This window comes from Eublepharis macularius, chromosome 15, assembly GCF_028583425.1.
Source record: "Eublepharis macularius isolate TG4126 chromosome 15, MPM_Emac_v1.0, whole genome shotgun sequence".
NCBI classification, from domain to species: domain Eukaryota; kingdom Metazoa; phylum Chordata; class Lepidosauria; order Squamata; family Eublepharidae; genus Eublepharis; species Eublepharis macularius.
Window position 1 is genome coordinate 35,053,242 of NC_072804.1, and position 25,520 is coordinate 35,078,761.

A 25,520-nucleotide genomic window follows, 5' to 3' on the forward strand; every position below is an offset into this window, starting at 1 on the left:
GATTTCCTTCTCTCCTTTTCATTTAGCTCCCTGTGGAGGAATCCTGGCAGGGCCTTCAGGTGTGATCCTTTCACCAAATTACCCAGAGCCATATCCCCCAGGAAAGGAGTGTGACTGGAAGCTGACGGTCTCTCCCGATTATGTCATTGCTCTGGTGTTTCACACGTAAGTTCCTGTTTGGTTTCTACTGGGGCTGTGCTTGTAAGAAAGATGGACCATGATTCAGGAACATTAGTAGGCTGTGCCTGTCTCTGCAGAAGTCTCCTTGGTCCTCCTTCTATTGTTTCGGAGGAAAATTCCCATCTGTGTAAGAACCAGATGCCAAAATGTGGGCAAAATCATAAGGATGCTTACAAAATTCTCCCTCTTCAGATGCCCCCCCCCCCTAGATATGGAGCTTATAAATGATCTCCTCTTTGCGAGACATCTGCAACAACCTTGCTTCTGTTTTTGATTTCTTGATTTGCTTGTTCCAACTGCTGTGTATCTGCTGTTTCTTGCAGGTTTCTGTCTTCTTTTTTTCAAAGTTGCATACCTTTCTGATAACATATGTGCACTGATTAAACCACCATGTGTAAATTAATCCCAATAAAATCAAGTGATCACCATAAGATGTGAGGTTTGCCACTGGTTCTCTTATGCACCTATGTGCATCTGTTATTGGCAAAGGAAGTTTTTGGATTGAAAACTGCTCATTCACCAAGTGAATTTCATAGTGAATTTATTGTTTAGCTATAGATCACAATAGACTTATTCAGATATGGACCATAGAGTGTGGAGCTATGTAGGAGCCAGGGACTTTCATGTGTTCCTGTACAACACATGAAAGTTCCCAGTTTGCAGAAATAGCTGAAATCTAAAATAAAAGTGTGGGGGGAGATAAAAAAACTCCACAAAATAACAGAAACAATGCCTATAGCTTTAAGCAGTTCTTTCCCACTGAGCTCTCAGTTGCCATTTTGTAGGTTGCTAGGCAACAACAATATTGCTGAGTCTTCCAAGCCTTAGTGTCTATAAAACAAAGCTGTGTGGAGAGCAGGGCTGGACTTGAATATACAGCCCTTGAAAGTGTTCCTGCCCCTCCCCTGTCATGTCCCCTAAAAGAGGAGGACTAAGTGAGGACGGGCCCATTTGCAACCACTGGAGATACACCTCCCACACCACCCAGCCATGGTGGCAGCCACCATGCAACTGAGCTCAGCTAGGCACCACCAGCCACTGTACAACTAGGCTAGACTTTTCCCAGTGAGAGGCAACCATGGGGAGGGAATGTAGGAAAGCTGAAGACGGGGAGCAGATAAAGGTAAGTTGACTGGTGAGTGGGAATGAGGATATAGTGCGGGGCAGATGCAGGGGAAGATAAGACCTTGCAAGTCCTTGCAGGTCCCCTGGCTGTTGTGTATAAAACAATCACTTGTCTGCCCATCCACATAGGTTTAGAACAATTCTTCTGCTGGAATAACAGAGTGCTGTATTCTCACTAATCAGTTTCTCCCTCAAAGCCATTTTTTTTAAAAAAGAAAGAATCTGATAAGCTCTGCTCTTATCTCTTTATCAATGGAACACTGAAATAAATAAAGAGGGGCGTCCCATAGAACATCTGGTGCTGTAAATAGAATGCCTTTGATCTTAAGAGATGTTTCTGTGGTGAACATCCTCTTTTATCGGGAATGTTCTAAGATCAGCCAAAGAGCTTTTGCTGTCAGGGTAAATTTTAATAATACTGTATACCGGAACGCAGATTTACCAGCAGTGGTAAATGTTGCTAGATGAAAGTGCTAAAGTGCTGAAAAAATTGCCAGAAAAGGGGAGCCAAAATAATCACAGGGCTGGAGCACCTGCCCTATGAGACTACTAAAGCGTTTAGGGATTTTTCGTTTAGAAAGGTGACTGAGGGGGTGACATGAGGGAGGCCTACAAAAATGATACACAGTATAGAAAAAGCAGATCAAACATTTCCCTCTCTGCCATAAGTCTAGAACTTGGACTCAACCTATGAAACTTTGATTGGCAGCAGGGTCAAGATAGGAAAAAAGAAGTAGAACATCACATGACAGGTAGATGGCATTGGAACTCATTGCTACAGGAAGTGACCACTGGCCTAGATGGATTGGAAAGAGACAGATGTATGGAGGATAGCAGCGTAGCTAACTATTAGCCATGGTAGCTTAATGGGACCTATGCTTTCACAGGCGCAATTCCTCCCTTGCTGGATACTGGAGAGCAGTCAAAGAGGGATGTCTGCAAGCCCTGCTAACTGCTCACTGGCCGTGCTTGGGACCAGAATGCTAGACTAGATGGACCGTTGGCCTGATCCAGCCAGCTGACTTCCACGTCCTAATGAAAGCATCCTGCAGTCTAATGTGACTTCAGCTTTGGCAGTCGATAACATGGAAGTGGAGGAGTGAGTTGGGGAATCATCAGAAAGATCGTACTAAAGAAATAGTCCTTGCAGCTTCGTAGAGCTAAATCGCGACCAATCACACTCTGAGGCAAAGCTAGAAAGTCTCTCACCCTCCATGGTTTGAGTCACTAATTAATTGTTTATTATGACACTTGACAATGGGCAGAATCCATCCACCCTCCAAGGAGTCGTCCTCCAGCTTACGGAAGGCTTTCTCCACCGGAGAAGTCCACCGGAAGAGGCTGTTATGAGGGCCAAACTAGAGAGATTTTTAAAGGATTTAAAATGGTACAAAAACCCAGTCGACAGGCCGACAACATGGGGTGCTCAGGTGCTCCTGTCCCTTCCCCTCCGTCTTTTCAAATGCCAGAATGGGCCCTCGTGCAGGATCAAGTCCTTGCAGCATTTTTAAATCACTTCAGGCCTGATGACTCTGTCAGGTTCCATTCAGCCCTATTGCAGGAGTTAACGTGTCAGATGTCCTTATCAGGAATGCCAACGTGCCGTAAGACATTGCTATATTATATGTTAGTAGCGGCAAGAACTCTATATGCTCAATATTGGAAAAAAGAAGAAATACCGAAAATTGAAGAATGGATAAGGAAGCTGTTGTATATGACCGAAATGGACAAACTAACTAGAAACCTGAATGACCAAGATCCAGAAATGTTTTTGGAGGAATGGAAGAAGTTTAAGAAATATTTGGAAAAGAAAGGCGATGTTAAAGGACAATTGTGGTCTTTGGAGGGATTTTAAATTTCAAATTTTATATAGAAAGACTTTATTGAAAAGAAAATATATTAAGATCTTTACCATGGGAAAAGTGATAGCAATATAAAGTAACAATAATATCTATGGATAAACGGGGGGGGTTGAGCGTTGTTGGAAGTCAACAGAGAAAAGGGGGAGGGGAGGGAGGTGGGGTTATATATTTACTCAGAGGGTCAATTTGAACAAGGTTTATGTATTAACCAATGATGTTATATTACCTCATCTAATAAAAATTATTAAAAAAAAAAAAGAATGCCAACGTGCCATAAAAGGTCTGTGCCCATTCTATCCTCTGTTACTTCCAGCTCCACAAAAGTGGGATACAGGTAGCATTGGCTTCCTTTAGTGTATTTATTAATCAAATGTTAGCCAGTTCCAGAAACCAAAGTGGCAGTACCCTCATTTATGGAATATATCCTGCTGCTGCTGCCTTGCTCCCCCCCACCCCAATTTATGCAAGTGAGATCGGTGGGTGACATATAGGACAGATAGTTCTGGTGACAGCCAGCATGGCATAGTGGCTAGAGAGCTGGACTATGATCTGGGAGATCCGGTTCAAATCCCTGCCCGACCATGGAAGATTGTTGAGTGACCCTGGCCCGGTCACACCCTCTCAGCTTAACCTACCTCATGGGGTTGTTGAGAGGATGAAATAGAGAAGAGGGAATATTGAAAACTATTTTGAGTCTCCTTGGAGAGAAAAGTGGGATATAAACAAAGAAAATAAATGCATATCTATGTATATCTATGCTGATACCCACCTTATGGAAAAGAAATACTCATCAGGAACTATAGTTTACTTCCTTTCAAGGGCAGATGACAAATTGGTTTTCCCCTTTCTTACAAATATTCCTTTTTTTTTTTACTATTACCCTACTTTAATTTTGAATCAACGTATCTACTGATTGAATGTTTTCAGTGTTTACAGCTGTTATTTTTAATACTGTAGTTGTGCTTCCTTAGTTCCTTTGTGGGAGTGCCAAACTTTGGTAGAAGGGCAGCAAATACCTTATTATAGTAAATCTAATGTTGATTTTTCACCCCCTGTCCTTTCTTCCTCAGCTTCAACTTGGAGCCGGGCTATGATTTTTTGCACATCTATGATGGACCAAGTTCGCTCAGCCCCCTGATTGGGAGTTTCTACGACACCCAGTTGCCTGAGAGAATAGAGAGCAGCAGTAACAGCCTCTTCCTGGCCTTCCGGAGTGATGCCTCTGTCAGCAACACGGGATTCGTAATCCATTACACAGGTCAGTGTTAAGTTTCAGAAGGTATCTTTGTTGTGTCGTTACTAGATTGGTCGATCCAATTTCTCTCCCATCCTGCAGCTCTCTAGTCACGTTTAATACAGCAAACATCTATTTTACACTGTCTGAATGATGGTGAAGCCTTCTTGTAAGTAGCAAGTCTATCAAGAAGGGAGGGACATAAAAGTGAGATGGAAAAGGAGGAGGAGAGAGGGAAAGAGGGGAATGCATCAGGTTTGAGGATGGGAGAGAGATTCTCCCAAGGTCTATTGATCAGATAGGTTGCAGGGAGTCGTGTACTTTACTACGATGTACTAGAAGCTAAAATGATGGGACTGAGGCACTCATACTTTGGTCACAACATGAGAAGACAAGACTCACTGGAAAAGACAATAATGCTAGGAAAAGAAGGCAGTAGGAAAAGAAGACCCAAAATGAGATGGCCGGACTCAATAAAAGAAGCCACATCCTCCAGTTTGCATGACCTGAGCAGGGCTGTTAATGATAGGATGTTTTGGAGGTCTTTCATTCATTGAGTCACCCTAAATCAGAAGCAACTTGATGGCCATAACACACACACACACCAGCTAAAATGACAATTGCAAGCCCCTACTCCTCAAGAGTAACAGCATAGTGTGTACTCAGAAGGAAGCCCAATGACATTTCTTGTCCAGATCCCCCTCTCTCCCTAATGTATCTCAGTTCTATGAGCTAATAAAAACTGAATATCTATGATCATTTTTGAAGTAGTTCTGTTGTGCACTACACATTTTGCAGTTCAGCTGAAAATCAAGCCGGATTGGATTTTCAAAGGGCAGGAGATATACATGTAGAAAAAAATCCCATACTTTCCTATGTGGAAGCATAGCTTAGATTTGTAGAAGGGGCTGGACTGGGGAAACGGTACACATCATGCATTCCATCCTATCTTCTCTTCCATCCCTGTTCTGGATTTGAATAATCCTGCCTCTGGCTGTCCCCTTCAACAATCACAGCAGGGTGTGCTGTTTGCCACTTCTTCCGGGCTTTCAACCTCCAGAGCACTTGAGAACGTCAGAGGGTTAACCAGGTGCGGCACCCCCGTCTTGCAGCAGGATTAGAGATTTCTTCAGTGTAGTCAGCTGTCTCTAAAGGGAAGGAGGCAGGGTGCCTGTCGGTATTCTCTGCGGAAAGCACAGATGTCAGGTTTTTAAAAGGGAATGGATTGCTCTCTGCCTTATCTTCTTCTCTCAATGCTAGTTCATTCAAAGGGGAAAATTAACAAGGATCTCTGCTCCCCGAGTCAGGCCTCTCTTTGATGCAGTTAGTTATGGCTGAGAGCCAGAGGAATAAAATGACTGTAGGAATGAGCTCTGAGATGCCACACGGCGCCTCACCCCCTCCGTTCAAATCCAGCCTCCGACAAACCTGTTAGGTAGGCCAGTGTTATTACCGGCATATTGTGGATGCAAAGGAGGAGAGCAGTGAGATTGAGAAGCTAGCTTGCCTACCACCAACGGATGAGTTCAGTTTTTAAAAATATACGAAGAGGTCAGAAATACTTTAGGGCTGCCAACCTTCAGAACTGGGCTGGACATCTCCCAGAATTACAACTGATCTCCAGCCTACGGAAATCTAGAAAATGGCTGCTTTAGAGGGTGAACTCTATGGCAATATACCCTGCTGAAGTCCCTCCCCCAATCCTACCCTTCCCAGACTTCACGCCAGATCTCCAGGATTTTCCCAGCCTGGAGTTGGCAACCGTATTCTAGTCCCATATTGGACACCCAGATGCTTCCGAGGGTTTACCAGCAGACATGTGAATAAGCTTCCCCTGCTCCCCCCATCACAACTAGTATTCAGAGGTACATTGCCTCTGAACATGAAGGTTTAATTGAGTCATCCAAGTCAAACTTGGATCAATCTGTCTAATCTCCTTTTAAAGCCGTCTTGGGCTGTGGCTGTCACCAGATCTCGGGGCAGAAAATGCCATAAATTCATGGCATGTTGTCTGAAGTGGCAGCTCCTTTTTTCCTGATCCTGCTGCCCAGGTCTCTGCCCTGAGGAGCTTGCTGTACATTATTCCAAGATCACTGAGGGTTGGATCCAGACTAAATTTTCCAGCATCAGGGCGGAGCTTTCCTGTCTTCCCTTTCCCCACAGCTACCTACCGATCTCCCTGAAATCTTCTCCCAGGGGCTAGGGAACCCTGAGGAAGGACATAAGGGGCATATGCAGTGGGAAAGGGAAATTGATGGAAACTGCCGATTTACAATGAAATCCTAAACGAGAGTTACTTCAGTCTAAGCTGATTGATTTTCAGTGAGCTTAGACAGGAGTAACTCTGCTTAGGATTTCTCTGTTAATCTGGATCCTACCCTGTAGGCATAAGCTTTATGGCAAACTATGAAGTCCATCTGCCTACGGTAATAATAACCCCGAAAAAGAGGTAAATCAGGAACTTAACCCCATATACATGAAAACAGATCAATGTTCAGGGGTGTTAGCCTAGGATGTATCCATCAACAATCCCTGGGTTTGTATTCCAAGTTATTAAAACACCCTATGGAAATTGTATTGTTGCTTTTTTCTTTTCTTAGCTCCCATTTCTAGGCTTAGCAATAAAGTAATTAGGCAAAAAAAAAGAAGATCAATTATTAACATCCAGTCAATTAAAAAGAGAAGGATCCCTTTAAGGAGAAAGAAGAGGGCCTTCAGCTTCATCCCTGCGCGGCTCTTTTGCTGGCTGTACTGCATTTAACGAAGGATGCCCTGATTCAGTCAGTGTTGTTGTGTGGGCTGCAGGTTTGTGTGTGTGTTTTCTTTCTGTCTGTCGCCTAAACACACCTACAGAGTTAATCATACCCGCGTTGCTCTCACGGAGCTCTACAGCTGGGAGCAAAGAATGAGGCTTTAACATTGCTGATTAACTTCCCCACACATGAAAAGGAAAGCCGGGGAGTGAGTATCTAGATGCTGCAGAAAACTGAACCCACAGGCACTGGAGGAAACAAGGAACGGCAAACGGAGTCAAAAAGGAAGAATCCCTGTGGTCTTGTCAGTTGCACAGCTCTGATGTGCAATTCCACTGTGACACCCCCCCCCCCCATTTCTACAGGAGGTGCTACATGGGGTCAGTGCAATGGTTCTTGTACCAGTCAGGGGTTTTTTCTGTTCCCCCAGTGCACCGTGGGGATATCAGCTATTTTCTGATCCATAAGGATTTTGGAACATTTCTCTGGAAACAGGCAGAGAAACATTCAAAAGCAGTTCCCTTCCCCACCGCTGAAACACAGATTATCATCCTCTTTGAGGCTGAAATCAGCTTTCATGCCTGGAGCTACAATATGCCAGGTGAATTTCAAACAGCCTCAGCTTTTCACATTAAATTGGTTCAAGGGGCAATGGCTCTTAAAGTGCCAGCTTTCACACTGGCAGGAGGCAAGGGATCTTGGGAAAGGGACCGTGCTATTTTTTGGCTTTGATGCCACTACTTTCTGTCTTTCTCTGCACACGGTATAAAGAACAGACTTTTAGCCGGGCTTCTTGATGCCAAGGTATATCGAATAGCAGTGACGATAGAGGACTTAGAAGGTTAGAGTCCTGAGCTGATGAGCTGGAAGCATAGGAGTTGTACATTTTGAAAGTATTAGCTCTTGCTCCTGGTTAACCCTTGTGAGTTACCAAAAAAAAAGAGGGCAGCTAAAATGATCAAGAGGCTACAGCCCTATCCCATCAAGGGAAAGCTAAAGTATTTGGGAGCTTTGTAGTTCTGAGAGCAAAAGGTGACTAAAGGGAAGATTATGATAGGGGTTTATAACATGATGAGAAGTGTGGAAAGTGTAGATAAGCAGCCATTTTTCTCTCTCTGATAATAGTAGGACTTGGGTCATTCCATGAAATTGATTGGCAGTAGATTGAAGACAGATGAAAGAATGTATTCTTCTTCTTCAGGATGTAAGAGCAGTGGCAGGCATGGAAGGGGTTAACTTTCATTTCCCCCCCACAAAGGAAGGCCAAGGGAAGTAGACATCCCTTTGGAGAAATGAATACTCTGCCCCATTTTTCGTTCTGCCTCCTAACTGAAAGCGGTAGTTCCTACCGGCTTCTGAGTATGAAGTTCAAGAGTTAAATAATGTTCTCACCACTCCTTGTTCTTTGCTCATATCTCTCCTCCCTAACAACCCCAGATAGAGGGAAGGGTTGGTTTTATTTGCAGAAACCTGTAGTTTAAAGCATTAGTGTGTAGGTGGAAAATCTAAAAGTCTAGACTGTCCGTCACTACATGTTTCCATGTCAAGAAACAGGTTGATGAACCACTCAGGGAAGGTGAGACCAAAAGCAGATGCCTCCTCTTCCTCGCTCAGATCAGGGGATGGCAGGAAAACAAGCCTTCTGACTAATCCCTACCACGTAGAGCCAAAGGGGACACCAAAAGCCACCAATCTCCATCACAACACTATATCCCAGCCTGTAGGAAAGCCTACCGTTTCTCCTTTTTCACTTTTCAGACTTCACAGATAAGCAATCTCCAAACTGTACCTTGTCAGTGGAAAGAAAGCTGCAACCTTATATCCGTGGCCTGTAACAAAGCCATGCCTAGAAATCCTCATCCTGCAACCAATTCGTATTGGAGAAAACTCTAAAGGGTTGTAAACGTTTATTTGAAACTGGGCTCTGTTTCTGAGATGGGTTTTTACAATCATCATAATCAGCTGAAAAACTCCTCTTGAGTCTTCATCTGCCTAGCAGACATTGGAGCCATTATGCAAAAGTATCACTGCGCAAACTCCATATCCTTCTCTATTCCCCGAAGGAGTGGAAAACTATCCTGGATCTGAAGTTGGAAATTCAAAATGGAGACTTGTTGTTCTAGGAAATTTCAAACTGAGAGCCAAGCTACAAGTGACGAATGACAGTTGCCTGGCAAGTGAACAGACTCGTGTGTATTCCTCCCTGTTCCCTTGCCATTCACTTGCGCTCCACTTAATCAAGCTTGTCTCTGAGTTAGGGCTCCAGCTAATCAGGTTCATGAAGGGGATTTTCTAACTTCTGTAGATTTAACAGTAGCGCATCTCCTAGACCCTGTTCATACAGCTGTTTCAAAGTTCCCTTGTTTCATGTAGAGAAATGCAACCACTCCGCGCCCTACTTACATACAGGACTTCAGAAGTGGTGATCTCAAGAAGTTAGGGAGCTCTTTGGAAAGCTGATGATGAAGTCATGGGTGTCTACGCAGGGAGATGTAAGAAGTTCCACTTAATATATGGTGAGAGCGAGGTTGACCCCTTCACAGCACAGCTTAGCTAGCCACCTGCATTGATGTTTTCCATACATCTCCAAGCTGGGCTGTACAGAGCCCATATATTTTTTTTAAAGGTCCGAGTTCACCATATATTTTTTTTAAAGCTGGGCTGTACAGAGCTCACCATATTTTTAAATCAGATCTGAGTTTCCATAGAGGGATAGCCCACCTGCACACATCAAATCAGTAACCACTTCAGCTTGTCTGTTCCCTCCCCAAGTACCATGCAACACGCTGTGCCAAATTTTATTGGACTAAAGGGAAAGTTTACAAAAATTGACCAAAGGAATAATGGATCCTCTACCTTTTCCCCAGCACTTTGGGTTCCCCTCAAATGCCTCTCAGATGCTTTGTCTGAGGAACCTACCCTACCTCCTGAGTTTTCCACTGATTTCATTTTCAGCAAAATTCAGCTTGCATTACACGGGATAAAGAAAAGATGGTAAAAAATGAAAGAAAATGGAGAGGAACAAATGTGAAGCAGAGAAGGTATCTGGGAGGTGTAATCTGATGATCTCTGGCATGGTTTTGAGATTGTTGAAGAAAAGAAAGTAAGAAAAAAAATCCCCCAGAAAAAATAAAAGCCAAGAATCCACAAGAACAGAAAAAAGAATGGTCAAGAAGACAGATGTCACCTGCAGGCCTCGGAATTAGAGGACTGGGCAGTATGGGTTTTATTTCATTTTATTTTTCTCCTCTCTCAGAGGAAGAGCGGAGCCAGAGATCAAGAGTACAGCTAACATGCCTGACAGCCAGGCGGGAGGCCAAATGTCAAGCCGCGTCTTACATGAAAGGCAGCCCAACTCTTCACAAAAACGAGAAAAAGCAGCGAAATGGTCACAGGAAGCCTGTTGGTTTCTTTTGCGTGGGGGGAAAGAGCTGGTCATCATATTCCTTACAAGTCAACCCTTCACCCACAAAAGGCAATGCAGATGCTTTTTCTTGTTTCGCTTACAAATAGCTTCCGAGTTCTGGTATATGTTAGGCCACTTTTGCTGTCCAGCATCATCGAGGCAAGACTTTGATGGAAAAGATCATCTCCACCACCCCGTCTCCAATGCAGGGACCGTGACCCAGTGGCAGAGCATCTCCTTTCACACGCAGAAGGTCTCCCTGCTATCTCCAGCTCAAAGGATGAGATGATATGAAAGACCTCTGCCTGGGGCTCTGGCAAGCTGCTGCCAGTCTGAGCCGACAGTATTGACCTTGACAGAGCATTGGTCTAACTCAGTGCCAGGCAGTCCGAATGTTCAATGTTACGTCGGGATTTCTTCAAGGTTGATCTGATGCTGCCTGCTAAAGCACAGGAGCCACTGAAGCATACCTATGCCTTCCGTGTTGCTCCGGAGAAATTGGACATTTTGGCCACATAGAAAGGAGCCTGTGACTTGGCTCCTTCCTGTGCCATTGGCGCCCTTTTGAGGACAGGGCTGGTACTAACAAGATAAGGAGCAGAACGGCAACCTCTTTCCACCATTCTAGAGTTTGCTCATAACAGTGAGGGAAGGGCACTCTCTCAGTAGAAAACGACACCTTGAGTTCTTCCACTATCAACCCATGGCAGCTCTTGATCCACAACTGGAGGTTAGGTGATGACTACAGTCTTTTTGTTCCAATTTGATTTTGGAAGGAAGGACAGTCAGAATCAAGCTGCTGCTTTGTTCTCATGTCTCCCTCCTCATTACTCCTCTCTTCCAATTGGGCACAGCAGTGACTTTTTGCTACCAAGCATGTGCCACAAGTTGAATCTGGCCCCCACCTCCTTCCAAAATGATCCATGTCCCCTACCCACCCTCGTTGCTGGGCCCAGCAGACAGGTCAAGTGGAGATTGCTGGGCTTCTGATTTCAACATCTCTTTTGTCATTTGCTTTGTTTTTGAGCTTTGTGCAGCAGAGTATTTTCTGGTGCACCACCAACTTAAAACATTCACCCTATGCCCATGTATTATGCCGATGAGCCATCTTTCAGAACATAATATTACCTGTGCAGTTTTTAGAAGACCTTCTAACTTCCTTGTAGGCACAAATGCTTGCAAAATGTTTATTTGCTTGCGTAAAATATTTATATGCCACCTTTCCACCCAAAATAGGGTCTGGGGGCCAATAATAGTTTACTGGGAGTATGCCAAACAAAACAGAAGAGTCTTCACCTGCTGGTGGAAAACAATGACATAAGAGCCCCAGGACAAAGCTCAGGCGGGGAGAATTCCAAAAGTCATTGGAACAGAGGTAACGGTGTTTGGAGTCCCCATATCAGACAGAGAGGAAGTTTTGGTTAGGAGTTTTTGGAAACTCAGTTCTGATTGCAAAATACTTTCATGCCCAACAGTCTTGGATGCAGTCTTTGCTATAAAGTCTACAAAATGCAATCCTTACTCTCCACAGCTAATGAGTCACCTTTAATAGGACTGCACAGTTTAAAGCCACTTGGGGAACAAAGAATTTTTTAAAAGCCCCTCACAATTTCATTTCAAGGCATGTTTTTGGATTGTTCTTGGACTTCACTGATTGCAAATAAAATAAAATACAAAGCCCATGGCTTTGAATAAGCAATTGTCAAAGGGAAAAAGCTCTGGATTAATCAAAGCCCCTAATTATATTCCATGCATAGAAAAAAAAAATCAGAAGAGAGGACTCTTTTGCCAAGTTCAATGTTTTCTGAAATTTTATGTGTAAATTAGGACTTTAAAAAACTTCAGAGCCTGGGAAGCAGAGTGGGCCCTCTCATTTTTAAAAATATACACCTATCTGTAATCATCTTGTAGTGACTGACTTTGGCTAGGTTGTACATCTAGCAGAGAGCAGCAGTTGTGAAGGCCACAGCTCTGGTGCGAAGGGCACACTTTGGATGCAGGTGACTGCAAATTCAATCTCTGGAGTCTTCCATTTTGAAAACAAGAGGAGGGTTTTGCCTGCAGCTATGGAGAGCCACTGCCAGTCACAGTGGATTATGCTGGGCTATATGGACATCTGACTCAATATGAAGCAGCTCCCTACATTCAGAATCACAGTCTTGATGAATCCCTGCTTCTGGAATAGGAATGCTCAAACACCAGCCAGTTTATCATATGTTCTACTTTCTGGTTGCAAGCACGGGGTCGGTTTTTTGATGGTCTGTTTATGAGCCACTTGAACCTGGCTCATCGGGTTACAGTGCAGGGCAGTCAGCAGCATTTCACACATGCGCATTCTCACACAGCCCATTAATAGACCTGTTCTGGCTCATCCCCAGATTTGTCATTGCTGCTTACCACTCGGTAAACATAGAGCAAATCAATCAGGCAGTCAGTGATTACAAATTAAAACTATTTTAAGTCTTACTGTTCAGCATTCATTGGAAGCTGTGCTGCTGCTGTTCAGGTTATTTCCTACATGTGCATTTTCACACAGTCTTATGGGAGTTGTAGAACCCTCCCTGTGCCATTTAGTTACCTGAACTTGACCATGCACAATCCTGATTGGGGGGGGGGGTCAAATTCACCTACTGCACAGATGTAAAAGGCAGAAGGAAATGAAACTGAAACGCTACAACTACTGCACAGCTGCGAAGCCATTCAGCACCTTTTCAAGCCCAGTGGTGGTAAGGCAAGGACATCCAAGGCTCAGCCCATGAATGATCGCAGCCATTGAACACATGCGTTTGCCTGCTGGACCCTTATCTGGAGCAGCCAGTCTGTTAGTGGTGGGATGAAGGGTCAGTGAGGATATCATGCCAAAACACAAGACGTGAATCTGTGTAGGTGGAAGACTCTTGTTGCAGATCTGGACTTTGGGTTTCTATCACAGTTGTTGATGCCCTAACCCACTTTGCCCTGTCCAGGATGGCCCAGGTTAGCCAGATCTCATCAGATCTCAGAAGCTAAGCAGGGCTGACCCTGGTTAGTACTTGGATGGGAAACCACCTAGGAAGTCCAGGGTTGCTACGCAGAAACAGGCAATGGCAAACCACCTCTGAATGTCTCTTGCCTTGAAAACCTTACAAGGCTTCCAGAAATCAATTGCATCTTGACAGCACTTTCCACCAACCCACTTTTAAAGTCAAGCACCTTGAATGTTCCTAGGTTCCACATGCTTAACTCTCTCCTGTTACAGTGCATTGGACTTATAAGTCCTTAACTTAGCAATCAGCTATGTTTGGGACAACACTGGATAAGGTATATTAAAGGTTAACGATAATCCATTTCATATGATTTTGAGGGCACACCCAAAGGTCACCTTGAAACAATGCTTCTTCAATGAACCCAGGAACTTCTTACCATAATTTAAGCACATGGCAGGCACCGAGGCTATAAAAAGTTAAGTTCTGAAGCAGATCCAAATTATTCCAGGAGGAGGAAGGTCTATCAAACAGGGCTGCAATTAATTAAGGGCAGGAGGGGGAATATAGCCTATGTTGCTCTTTTGCCTTTAACAGCAGCTTGATGAGCAGAAATTGCTAAGGGAAGCCTTTTACAACTTGAAGGTAAGGATAGTTACCTGCCAGCTTTTACACATTCATGTGCTGTTTGAGGCCAAGCAGCGGTGGCGGGTTAAAGAGCTGGCAACCCTAACAACTGGTTGAAAACTTGGAGCCTTGCTGGAGATCTAGGCTGTGATACAGAGAAATGTACTATACCAGCAAATGTTAGTTTCCAACTGAAGCTGTGAAAGCCATCAGAATTCATTCTTCTCCCCAAAGTTGGTATTCTAATAACGCCTGCACGTGAGCCTTGATTTTGGCAGGCCTCAGAGGGGAGACTGGCCTTCTTAAACTGGCTTCCTCCAAGCTGCCAAACGGGGAATGTTTCTGCTTTGCCAACCTAGTCGGATCTGATGACATTCTGGTGAGTTGGAGAGGGTCCCTTTCACCTGACACGTGGAACCCCTCCTGGTGCTGCTTCTACTGCAGAGCTCATTCGGACTCCTGATTGCCATAATCAAGACCCCAGCCTGGCCCCACCGGTGGTTCTTGAGAAGGCATTCTTTCATCGCCCCTCATGGGCTTGAAGGCCAACAGATTTCTCAGCCCACAGCTCAGATTCGGTTCCAACCCCGGACCTTCTAGACTGAGCTAATTCCAGCCCATCTTGCCTGATCCTCCTTTTTCTGATACTCCAACAAAACCTCTTCAGTGCCATCATTTTGTTGTTTTGAATGAATGTCCTCAACAAATTGCATCCTTATAGTCACTATATTGATTATAAATAGTGTCAGTACAAATAATCTGTAGTCGGCTAATGAAAGCATCTTGCTTATCTTGTCCCCTTACTGTTCTCATAATCATCCTTCTTTGCCAACGTTCCATTTCTTTGTTGGCTCAGCTTACCCACTGGCCTCTTTTCTGTCTGAGAGACTCCTCTGGAACATGGTTACTCAACATGACAAAAGAGAAGCCGGACTGGTCATAAGCAATTAACCTCCTGGCGCTTTCCTCTTGCAGAAAACCCCAGAGAATCCTGTTTTGACCCTGGCTTGATTAAGAATGGCACCCGGGCTGGGGCAGAGCTGAAACTAGGCTCAACTATCACATACTACTGCGACAGTGGCTACTTGATTGAGGGGGTGTCCACCCTGACATGCATCATGGGAGGAGATGGGAAACCCGTATGGAACAAGCCACGGCCTACCTGTACAGGTGAGCTTGGCAGATGAACTTCTGCCTTTAAGTTGCATCCTTGAATGTCGCTGTAATTCTGGTGCAGTTTGTAATAAATCTAGAATCGTAGGGCAGTAGGAGTCAAACAGTTCAAGAAGTAACAGCGCAAAACCCTCCTCCACAGCCCAAGAACCAGGTATTCCAGGCTATATCTTATGATATACCAAGTTGTGAGATCAAATGCATAGTAATGAAAAATCACACATTAAGGTACATCCCATTCATGACACCAAGTCAACGGTACGGTGTTCTTAATGAAATATGTATCAGGTGCAATCTTTGCTTAGGGTGGATTCTGAATTCTCTTAATGAGAGTTAGCAGTGTGCCTTCTTGCTTGTCGTGTGTTGAATTAACAAGGCGCAGTTGGGTATCTTCAAAAGTAAAGCCAAGGGGAAATGATAAGGGGCGAAATGGAGGACTGGTAATTTGACAGCCCTGTTTAATCTATTCCAGCACCTTGTGGAGGACAGTACACGGGATCAGATGGTGTCGTCCTGTCTCCAAACTATCCCCGTAACTACACAAGTGGACAAGTGTGCCTGTATTTCATCGTGGTACCCAAGGACTACGGTACATCTCTGTGTGGTCATGAACCTCTAATCTTTAGCTGCCTCTCTTATTCTATTTCTGCTCAACAGGGAAAGCCTGAGATATTTTGGCTGTTTCCACATGCTGTTAAAGAGACGGGCTACTTACTCAATGCTGGTGGGTTTTTTTTTTCAGATTCCAGATGCCTCTGATTTCAAAGCGGAAGCAGGCAGTTTGTCTTTCGTCTAATCAGCATCCTTGACCAGGCACAGGAAAGAGCAGGGAAATCCCGGTCTCAGAAAAGACGCTGATCAGACGAAAGACAAACTGCCTGCTTCCGCTTTGAAATCGGAGGCATCTGGAATCTGTGAAAAAACCCGCCAGCATTGAGTAAGTAGCCTGTTGCTTCAACAACATGTGGAAACGGCCTTTAATGCCTGACGCAGAGAGCATTCCATATAATGGTCGCATTATAAGAACTGAATAACTGACCATTTTTTTTATGGTATCCTAGAATCTGCTGCCTGAGGCAGGCTGCTTCACCCTGCTTAACAGTGTCTTGCTTTCTCAGGATAGATTCATGGACAAAATTTGATTAGTTTATGGCAACAGATGCTACTCACCCACTTGTGGCTGAACAACACCATGTGTTTCCTATTCACTAATGTAAAGAAAAGGGCTGAGGAAAGGAGCTGCCATTTGGGAATTGCCAGTTCAAATTTCACCTCTGCTGTATATTCACAAGCCTCAGGAAAGCTACGCTCTCTCAGTCTCAAACACTTCACCTCTAATGTGGGTGATACTAATAGTGACCTACTTTCCTGAACTTTCAGAACTATTACAAAAGGGTAATATACATTTAGTTTTTTGACTACTCGGCCCAATATAAATGCTATTGATTTTTTAAAATCAAAATTGAGTATCAAATTCTATCCCGAAAATAAATTCTGCTATCTTTAGACAAAAACATATTAAGAATCTAATTCCCCCTCCCTTCATTTTTCATATATATCATTTTCATTATATTTTTTATTTTATTTAATAAAATTTAGACACCCCCGCACCTCAAAAAGTTCATCAAGGTGGTTAACAAATTAAAAACATACACCTTAAAAACTGTTAAAACCAACAAAGACGCATCATTAAAACAAGTAAAACCAGAACTAAAATAGAAGGTGCAAAAACATAAAAACAACCATTAAAACATTGGGAAGAAAGGAGCGATTAGTATGTGGTCAACAGACTTTTCAGTAATGCAGTCATGCTTATGGGGAGGGGGAGAGAAGACAGAGCATTTAAGTGTGCTCTCCCTCCCCCCCCCCCACTGCCACCACTGGAGATCTCATTTGGAAACTTGCTTAAGACAATGAAAGCCAACATTCTCAGGAAGTTGAATTCTGCACCAAATATTTTGTGTTCTGTGCTTGAGCAGAATACATTACGACATAAACAGACTCCTCACTCTGATATGAAATAAGCTATTTAATATATTGCTGTTAGCAAATCACATCCCTTGAAGTCCCTTGGCATCTTGTTTGTTTGAACCATTGTTTTTCATGCTTTCACCTTCTGGGAAGCCTTTCTATATGTGCTTATTTAATCAGGAATGGCTGCATACTGCCAGGGTATCTGGGCCGATTCCAGACGGCCCTCCGCATTGCGAAACATCGCACGTCGTCGCGCAGAAAACACAAAATATCGCGTTTTCTCGCGCGAGTTTTGCGCGACGACGCACAACGTTTCGCGATGGGGAGGGCCGTCTGGAATCGGCCCTGGAGTCCTTTTTAGTTCACGTGCTCAGTTTAAATTTCATTCTGGTTGAGGCCTTGTGTAATTGCATGTAAACTGTGACACGTCTTACAATAAGTTCTATGTTCCTCTGTGGCCGCACATTGCAGGACAGTGGTAGCAGGTAGGCTTTTTCAGGGAAAGATATCTATCGCCAATCTTCTTCACTGAGAATTCCTAATGAGCTTCCAAGAGACTATAGGATCTCAAGAAACAGTTTGCAAATTGGTGATTTACACCTTTCCAGGAATGAACCAAGGGTTGAAGTGACAGGGAGCTGCCATGCCTGGCCGGATCAGGGAAGGCGTCCCCCAGCATAGAAAAAATCATGTAGGCAATAGATAGCTCATGCTGCATGATGGAAGAGGCATGGCCTGTTGCAGTACCACAAGAGCATGCTTCTCCATCAAACTTTTGGAATTACATACGGCTACGTCTGGAGTTGGCTGTAAATTGGGGACAGCTCTCTAAGATATATCCAATTTTGCATGCTATATCATTTATGTATCATAGGTCATCTTATTTTTTAATTATGGGTATGGTGCCATCATTGCACATGGCCCTTTACAGAGTAACAACTAAAAGTAAAGTCCCTATTCGGAGGAGCTCGCAGTGGCCATTTGAAACAGGGGCAAAGAGAAGGGAAGAAGGGGCTGGGTGAGGGTGTGAGAATGTTATTGAGGAAGAAAGTGTTCTCAGTTCAGTTAAACAACCTTGGGTTTAGTTTCGGTGAAGAACAAGAATTAAAGCCAAAAAATGGGATATGAAGGGCATTCTTGGAGGGAGTTCAGGCACGGGGAGGAAGAGCAGAGGAGCTGGCTGCTTCTCTACTTCTCATAAAGAAGTAAGCCAATCAGTGTTTCTGCTGCAACAGTACAACACCTGGAATACAAGTATGTGACGTCAGAGGCAATTCTGGACATATCCTCAAAGGATCTGGATATAGGGAAGCAGGAATTTTGCAAGGGTCCTCTGAGCAGAAGCTGGCTGGTATGTAATGAATCCAGCCATTACAAGGAGAGACAAGGCATCATCCTTTGTGCTTCCTATTAGATCACCCCAAAGCAGGACCATCGTGAACGTTAGCAGCAGGGCACAGTGAGGAGGGCCACCAATAAGTATCTTGAGGCTTGACCCCAGCAAGCATCGGGTTCAGGCAGAGCACCTCGGCTGATTTTGCTAAGTTCAGAAAACATCGCTGCTGGCTTTAGTGTTGAAATTTCCTAGCAAGGGATGGTGGCGCTTGTGAATCTGTAAGTGGGGTGTTTACAAGCTGCAGATAACAAATCTTGTAAGGGAAAAAAAAAACACCCCAAAAAACCGAGTCGTGACAACAAAAATTTGAGCCTCAGGCTTTCAAGGCAGGAAGCTGTTGTTGTGCTTTGGGGGAAAAAAATAAAAATACATAAATAACCCTGAATGCTCGGAAGGCAGCTCTTTTTAAAAATGCTTGGTTTTTAGAGTGAGAAAATTCTGCTTGTCACCCAGATGCATTTACAATGAAAGTGTTAATTTAAAAAAGAGAAAGAGAGAGAACACAGAGCACTGCTTTTGGGCACAACCCACATAAGTGCTGCTAAGGGAGCTGCCTCCATTCTTTTCCAGTGGGCTTCTGACACAAAGGTTTGGTTCAGTGGACTGTTGCTGAGCAAAGCAAACACAGTTCTGTCTAGGTGGTTCCCATTAGTGGCTGCTAGGTTTGCCAGACATTGGCCCAGGATCCAGAAGCACATTTTGCCGCACAAGGGATACCTTCTTGTACATGGCCAGCTCCCCAACTAAAGTCTGCTCTATCTTGCAGTAAAGAAGTTCACACCCATAAGGATCTCATAGGATTACATGCAAGCTACAGGGATTCTCAAACACCTGCCAGTTTGGCTCATGTCCTGTTCACCAGTTGCAAATTCGGAGTCGATTTTTCGATGGACTGTTAATCTATTCATCAGACCACTTGAAAAGAATACAATATAACTTAAAAACATTTTTTTTCTTTTCCTTATTAACAAAGCTGCAAACAAACTTATTACCACTCTGTGATTAGAATATGTCGAGATTACAAGAAGACCAGACAAAATTGGTTTGGGGCCAGATCAGCTTTCGGCAGGCCCTCCAGTTGGCCAATTCTGATATATATCAAAGATCAGGTTGTTGGTAGCGCAAGGAATAAATCCAGCCTGTAGATAATCTGTCCCATGCCCCCTAATACATTTACCTGCATTATTCCTTGCATACACCCAAGCAGGTATTTTGCAACTGCTGTCTCTTAGGGACAAAAAAAGGAGACAAAGATCACAGATTTTCATCAGTGTGTTAAAAAGTAAATTGTGCACACATCTGCAATTTCCATCGCGATGATATGGTTAGGGAAAGAAGGAATCTAACTTTTCAGTCCCCATTTGGTTTTGCTAATTTTCTAAATAAACAAATAAAACCAGACTTCCTGTACTGCTGTTAAAGAGCAAACACAGGGTCTAATAGCACCTTAAAAACCAACTTGATTTCCAAAGTATGAGCTTTCGAGAGCCAAAGCTTGTCCCTTTGTCTCTCAAAAGCACATACCTGGGAAATCTAGTTGGTCTTTATGGTACTGTTGGACCCAGATCTTGCTGTTCAACTACAGACTAACACAGCTACCCACCTGAGACTGTGCTGCTAAATGCGGGGGGAGGTTTTAAGAGGACACATCTTTTTCCTTTTAAAACTCCCCATAATAGCACAGGGAGCCCCATTTCAATTAGCAAACCTGAACCGGGCTTGAAGGGTTAAGTCCCCTCTTTTCTTCCTTTAGGGTCCTGTTCCAAATTGTAGCTGCATCTACACACAATCTACTTTTTGCAGACTGATGGAGATCCATGGTATCCATCATATCTGTTTTGACTCTTAAGAACAAATGAAGAAAGGGGTCTGGGTGGTGGGAGAGTATACAGATCGTTTCACCTTTTGTGCTATCCTACTTTGGCCCATGTTATTAATTCAGGGCTCAACAAATCCCAGGTGCTAGGTTGCCATGGCACCTCGATTTTTTATTGTGGCACCTTGTATTTTCAGCAGTTATTTTACTGTCTTCCAGCAATCTTCAGTAGAAATACAGAGTTTATTTATCATTTCATATCAGAAATGTTTTATTGTACAACAAATAGCATGTGTTAAATTCTTATGATTTATATCATAACAACTCCATTCATTAATGGTAGACAAATTCATTTCTTAACCAGTTACTTTCTATACTGGCTCCAAAATTCAATTAACTGTGGTCTTTTAAAGTATTAATAACGTTATGAAAAATCTAGAACAAATGATGGTGTTATAACTTTTTGTTGTGGTGATGGCAAGCAAGTTTATCTCATATTTATTTATATACTACAACACTTTTTTCATTGCTTTAATAACATTTCGAGAAACTGTGGAGAGTTTAGAATTAGATTTCATGGAAGCAATAATTAGAAACTATGGTCATTAAAATACAAAAAACCCTGAAGGCTAAAAAAAATCCTCGAAGGGAGAAAGAAGTCTGGCTCCTAAATTCTTGGTCAGGCTTCTACAGCTGAAGGAAATTTGTCAAGGCCCTTTTTAATTGTATAAGAAGGTGTGAAGCTGCCTTGTGCTTAAAAACGCAGTCTAGTTTGTAGAGTTGACTCAGCCTCCCAGTGACAGCAGCTCCTCAGAGCTGGAGACTTTCCTAGCCCTGCACCCTAACTTCGATTTTACCCAGAGATGCTGCGTTAACATTGACCCATGGCATGTTTGGCATTTGTTGTTCTTGCTTCAGAGGGAATAGTTCAGCCAACTTCCAAAACAGAGCTGGAGTTATGTAGACTGGGGCCTCGTCTATAAATGGTTGGATGTTGTGCTATTGTTTAACTACAGCTACTGGATGTCTGGCTTGTCTCTACAGGAAAATCCAGTTGGATGACTGCTTAAGCATAACAATTGCATAATATCCAACGGTGTGTGGGTGTACCCAGAGCTGTACATCTCTAGTTCAAATGCTACCTCATTCGGTGAACTCAGAGGGTTGAATCCAGTGATGGGGGAGTGGAAAGGACAGTGCACGTGGCACAATTCCACTTGTACAACCAGTAGTGCAGGGCCTGCAGTGCAGCACCACATCACACTTGAACGTAACTGTGAATGAACAATGTGCACAGGGAGCAATGAAACACACGATAGATGGTTTCCATGATTTTGTTTAATTTGGTTTTGAAATTGTGTTGAAAGAAATACTTTGTGCTACATCTCGCACTCTCAAGGTGCAATCGCTTTCGCTTAGCACCAAGCAGACAGCAAAGACACATTTTAGTGCTTCCACCTGCCCTAAGACATGTTGTGCACGTGAAAATCTTCCATGAGTTCCATCCCTTCCATGGACGCTCTTTGGTCTTCTCTTTCCTGCCTCCTCCCCTCATTTGGGATGAAGGGGATAATAATACTCTCCTTATCCTGCAAGGTTCGTGTAAAAATTACTGAATATGTGAAGCACATTGAACCCCCTGAATAAAGGCTAACTTATTATGATCGTATCTGTTTAGAGTTCAAATCCCATATCCCTGTTTTTGTTTTTTAAATAACATCCAGTGCTTACTTTGGATATTTCTTAGCTTTGATGCTTGGATTCAACCAGATGTGCTGAACAGCTGTCCTTTCACTTCTCTCTAATGGGACCCTCTTTTTTCCTTTGCATCTTTCACTGACAGTGGTCTTTGGCCAGTTTGCCTTCTTCCAGACAGCTCTGCATGATATCATTGAAGTGCACGATGGCCCGAATCAGCATTCCCGGCTCCTGAGCTCTCTCTCTGGTTCTCATACAGGTAAGGTGAAGCAGCCTTCCGAAGGTCTAATCAAAGTGGACATTGCAGACCTGGACCTGAGGGAGGAGACGCGTGGCTTCCTTGCTGCCTCCCCATCAGTTCCCGCTTCACTTCTGTCCTTTGCATTCTTTTGCAATGCAAGCAAAGATCTCCTTCAAATTAGCCCATTCTGTGCTGGAAAGCTTCTGTTTGTGGGGTTCGTAGAGATTTTTTAAAAAAAAGGTTTTGGGAAGGGCTAGTTCTTATGGAGTTTCTGTCATCTTTTTTGTTTCTGTGTTGCTGTGGTTTTCCTAGCTATCTTTTTCATGAGATATCAAAATCTGGAGGTCATGAAAATGCATAGGGGACTTTTAACAAAGAGAGGGGAGACACACACACACACCAGCAGGAGTGGCAAATGTTAGGCAGGCAGTGAATGTGGCTGTTCAGCCGGGCATTTTATCCTGCCTGGAGATGAGGCAGGGACAAGTATGGGCACAAGACAGGAGGTTGAGATCCCAGAGTCCATAGAACACACACAGGAAGCTACAGTCTTGTCTACTTTGACTGGCAGTGGCTCTCCAGGAGGTCTTTCACCTCCTCCTTTTACCTAGAGATGCTGGGATTGAGCCTGGGACCTTCAGCAAGACAAGCAGATGTCCGTAAGCCAGGTTTCAGGTTGATGTCTTTGCCATCACCTGCTCCTTGATCTTCTTAATGCAGGTGCTGGGGGCTGAAGCTGGGACCTTCTGCGTGGAAAGCAGATGGTTCCACCTCTAAGCCATGCCCACCTGCTCACCCCAGTGCTAGACCCCCTGACTCTAGACACTTTTCTTAAATACGTGCATTGTGTTACAATCAAAAATCACTACCCCACTGACCTTTGCTTTTATTTTTTAGGTGTAAGAAATTCTTTATGTCCTTTACCTGGGGGAGGCTTTAAATTGTTTTCTGTTCTTCTGCAGGTGAATCTTTGCCCCTGGCCACCACTAACCAAATTCTGATCAAGTTCAGTGCCAAAGGCCAGGCTACAGCCAAAGGTTTCCATTTTGTCTACCAAGGTAGGTTCAGGGACTGGCTGCAGGACTCCAGAGAGTTCAGTGTCTCAATGAAAGGGACACATATTTTGTGCACAGGGAAGTCAACAGCTCTGCAAGAAAGTCATTCCACAAATCTCACTGAACAGAAAGGAGCAAGTCCCTATATCTGTTAACCCCTGATTGATTTGGTTTGCCTAACCCTGGAACTCACCTGAGCTTGAACCTGACGCAGTAGCACTTGTGCTTGTTTCAGGTAGGTAGCCTTGTTGGTCTACAGTAGAACAGCAAGATTTGAGTCCAGGGGCACCAGAGAGACCAACACGATTTTCGGGGTGTAAGCTTTCAAGAGGCAAAACTCCCTTCTTCAGATATCCTGCTGCCTTCATGCTGATCTCTCCACGTTGGCACTGGCTGAGGAGAGCAATCCTTGTGAGCCCACAAGTGCAGCTCGATTTCTGGCTGATGTGCAGTGGCCATCCAAGTTCGAGTGGGGGTCCTGAATAGGTGCTGTTGACATACTCCCCTTCTCTGTGGTCCCACGGAGTCTTTTCACTTCACATACACTTCCTGCTGGGTTAGTTGCAGTGTTTTTTGTTTTTCGCCTTGCTTAGAGCACTCCTCAGACACAGAGATGGGTCTCTGGTCAGGGTCCCTGTAAATGAGCTTGAGCCAGACCTTACCAGCCATTCCTACTGGTGATATGATTTGGCCAAACGGCCCTCCCTGGAGAACGTTAGTGTATGGGAAGATCACAGTCTTCTAGATTGCCAATTTAATCCCACATCCCCGTATCTGCCTCTGTGGGTGTGCACACATGAGTCTCCTGGCTTCCAGCCCAAATACCTCTCATTTTACCAATCAAAACTCTGTGTTTAGATCATTCTGGACAACGTTACTCTTTTTAAAAGCAATCTTTCCCCAGGGTGTTTTTCAGAGGCTTAATATAGAGTCCCTAATTAATGACTGTTCCAGTGTGCGTGCTTTATCTCAGCCTGGGAAGCGTGGTGAGGCTTGGGCTGTTTCTTCTCTGGAAAGGGCCCCTAATTTTAGCTAACCCCTGGAAATCCATGGTGAACTGGCATAGTTGCAGGCTTGAGCCTTCACAAGAAGACCCAGCCCTTCTTCCTTCTGACTTTTCCCTCCCCTAATCAGAGAACCTTTCAGCTGACTCTCTGCCTTAATTATAGGGGAGATTTTGATAGCAATTGTTAATGATTTAACCGAATCAAAGGCTTTAATGAAGTCAAATAAAAAATTGCCTTCTTCCCTCCGGAATGCTAATTGCAACCCCCCGGGCTGTGCACAATCTTTACTGATTGCCACAGGGAAAGGAACTGCAAAAGGGAACAAACCTCTCCCAAAGCCTGAACCAGATGCTGTCTAGCCTGCTTTGATGGCTGCCCACGCACAGGGGACGGTCGATGGCTTCTGCTCTCACAGTCTTTGGGGAAGTGAGTAAAGCTTTCAATAGCAGCTCCTATGGCCAGGTGAGCTGCTGCTTCAGGGAATTAATTTCCTGCCTCTGGTGTAGGACTGGGCAACTGGTGGCCAAAGGTATTTGGCATCTGTCAAAGGGAGTGTGACTCTTGAAAGCTTATACCCTGGGAATCTTGTTGGTCTTTAGGATGCTGCCAGAGTCAGATCTTGCTCTTCTACTGCAGACCAGCACAGGTACCCACCTGAAACTGGTGTAAGGGAAGCACCAGAGGCTTCCCATCTGCCCTCCAGCAGGACCCTGATCCTAAGGATCTCTTTTCCTAGTGGGGCTCCTCCAGCAGAATTGTGTATCCCCTTTCATACTTTGCCTGCTGGCTGCAGTGTGTGAAACAGGACATAGATGAATGAGAGCAAGCAGCCAAAAGGGGAGAACTGCCCAAACCTCTGACTGTCTGCACTGGGGAGGAGAAAGTTAATGAGCATTGCAGGTTTTGCAGGAAGCCAGTGGGCTAGCTCATCCTATTACATTGCTTATTGAATGTCTTATCCTGGTGGTTCTATTGATTTACACTGTGAGAAAGGCAGGCTATAAATAGCA

The 25,520-nt window shown here is 44.1% G+C and overlaps 1 protein-coding gene across 1 annotated transcript in view; it reads left to right on the plus strand.

Moving 5' to 3' along the window:
- CSMD2 (CUB and Sushi multiple domains 2) overlaps positions 1-25,520 on the plus strand; it is a 490,403-nt gene that overhangs the window by 350,206 nt on the left and 114,677 nt on the right. The window contains exons 26-31 of the mRNA XM_054999125.1: positions 27-165; positions 4,238-4,425; positions 15,126-15,320; positions 15,796-15,912; positions 22,353-22,466; positions 23,411-23,506. Coding sequence (XP_054855100.1) covers positions 27-165; positions 4,238-4,425; positions 15,126-15,320; positions 15,796-15,912; positions 22,353-22,466; positions 23,411-23,506 — 849 coding nt within the window. The remainder of the gene's footprint in view (positions 1-26; positions 166-4,237; positions 4,426-15,125; positions 15,321-15,795; positions 15,913-22,352; positions 22,467-23,410; positions 23,507-25,520) is intronic.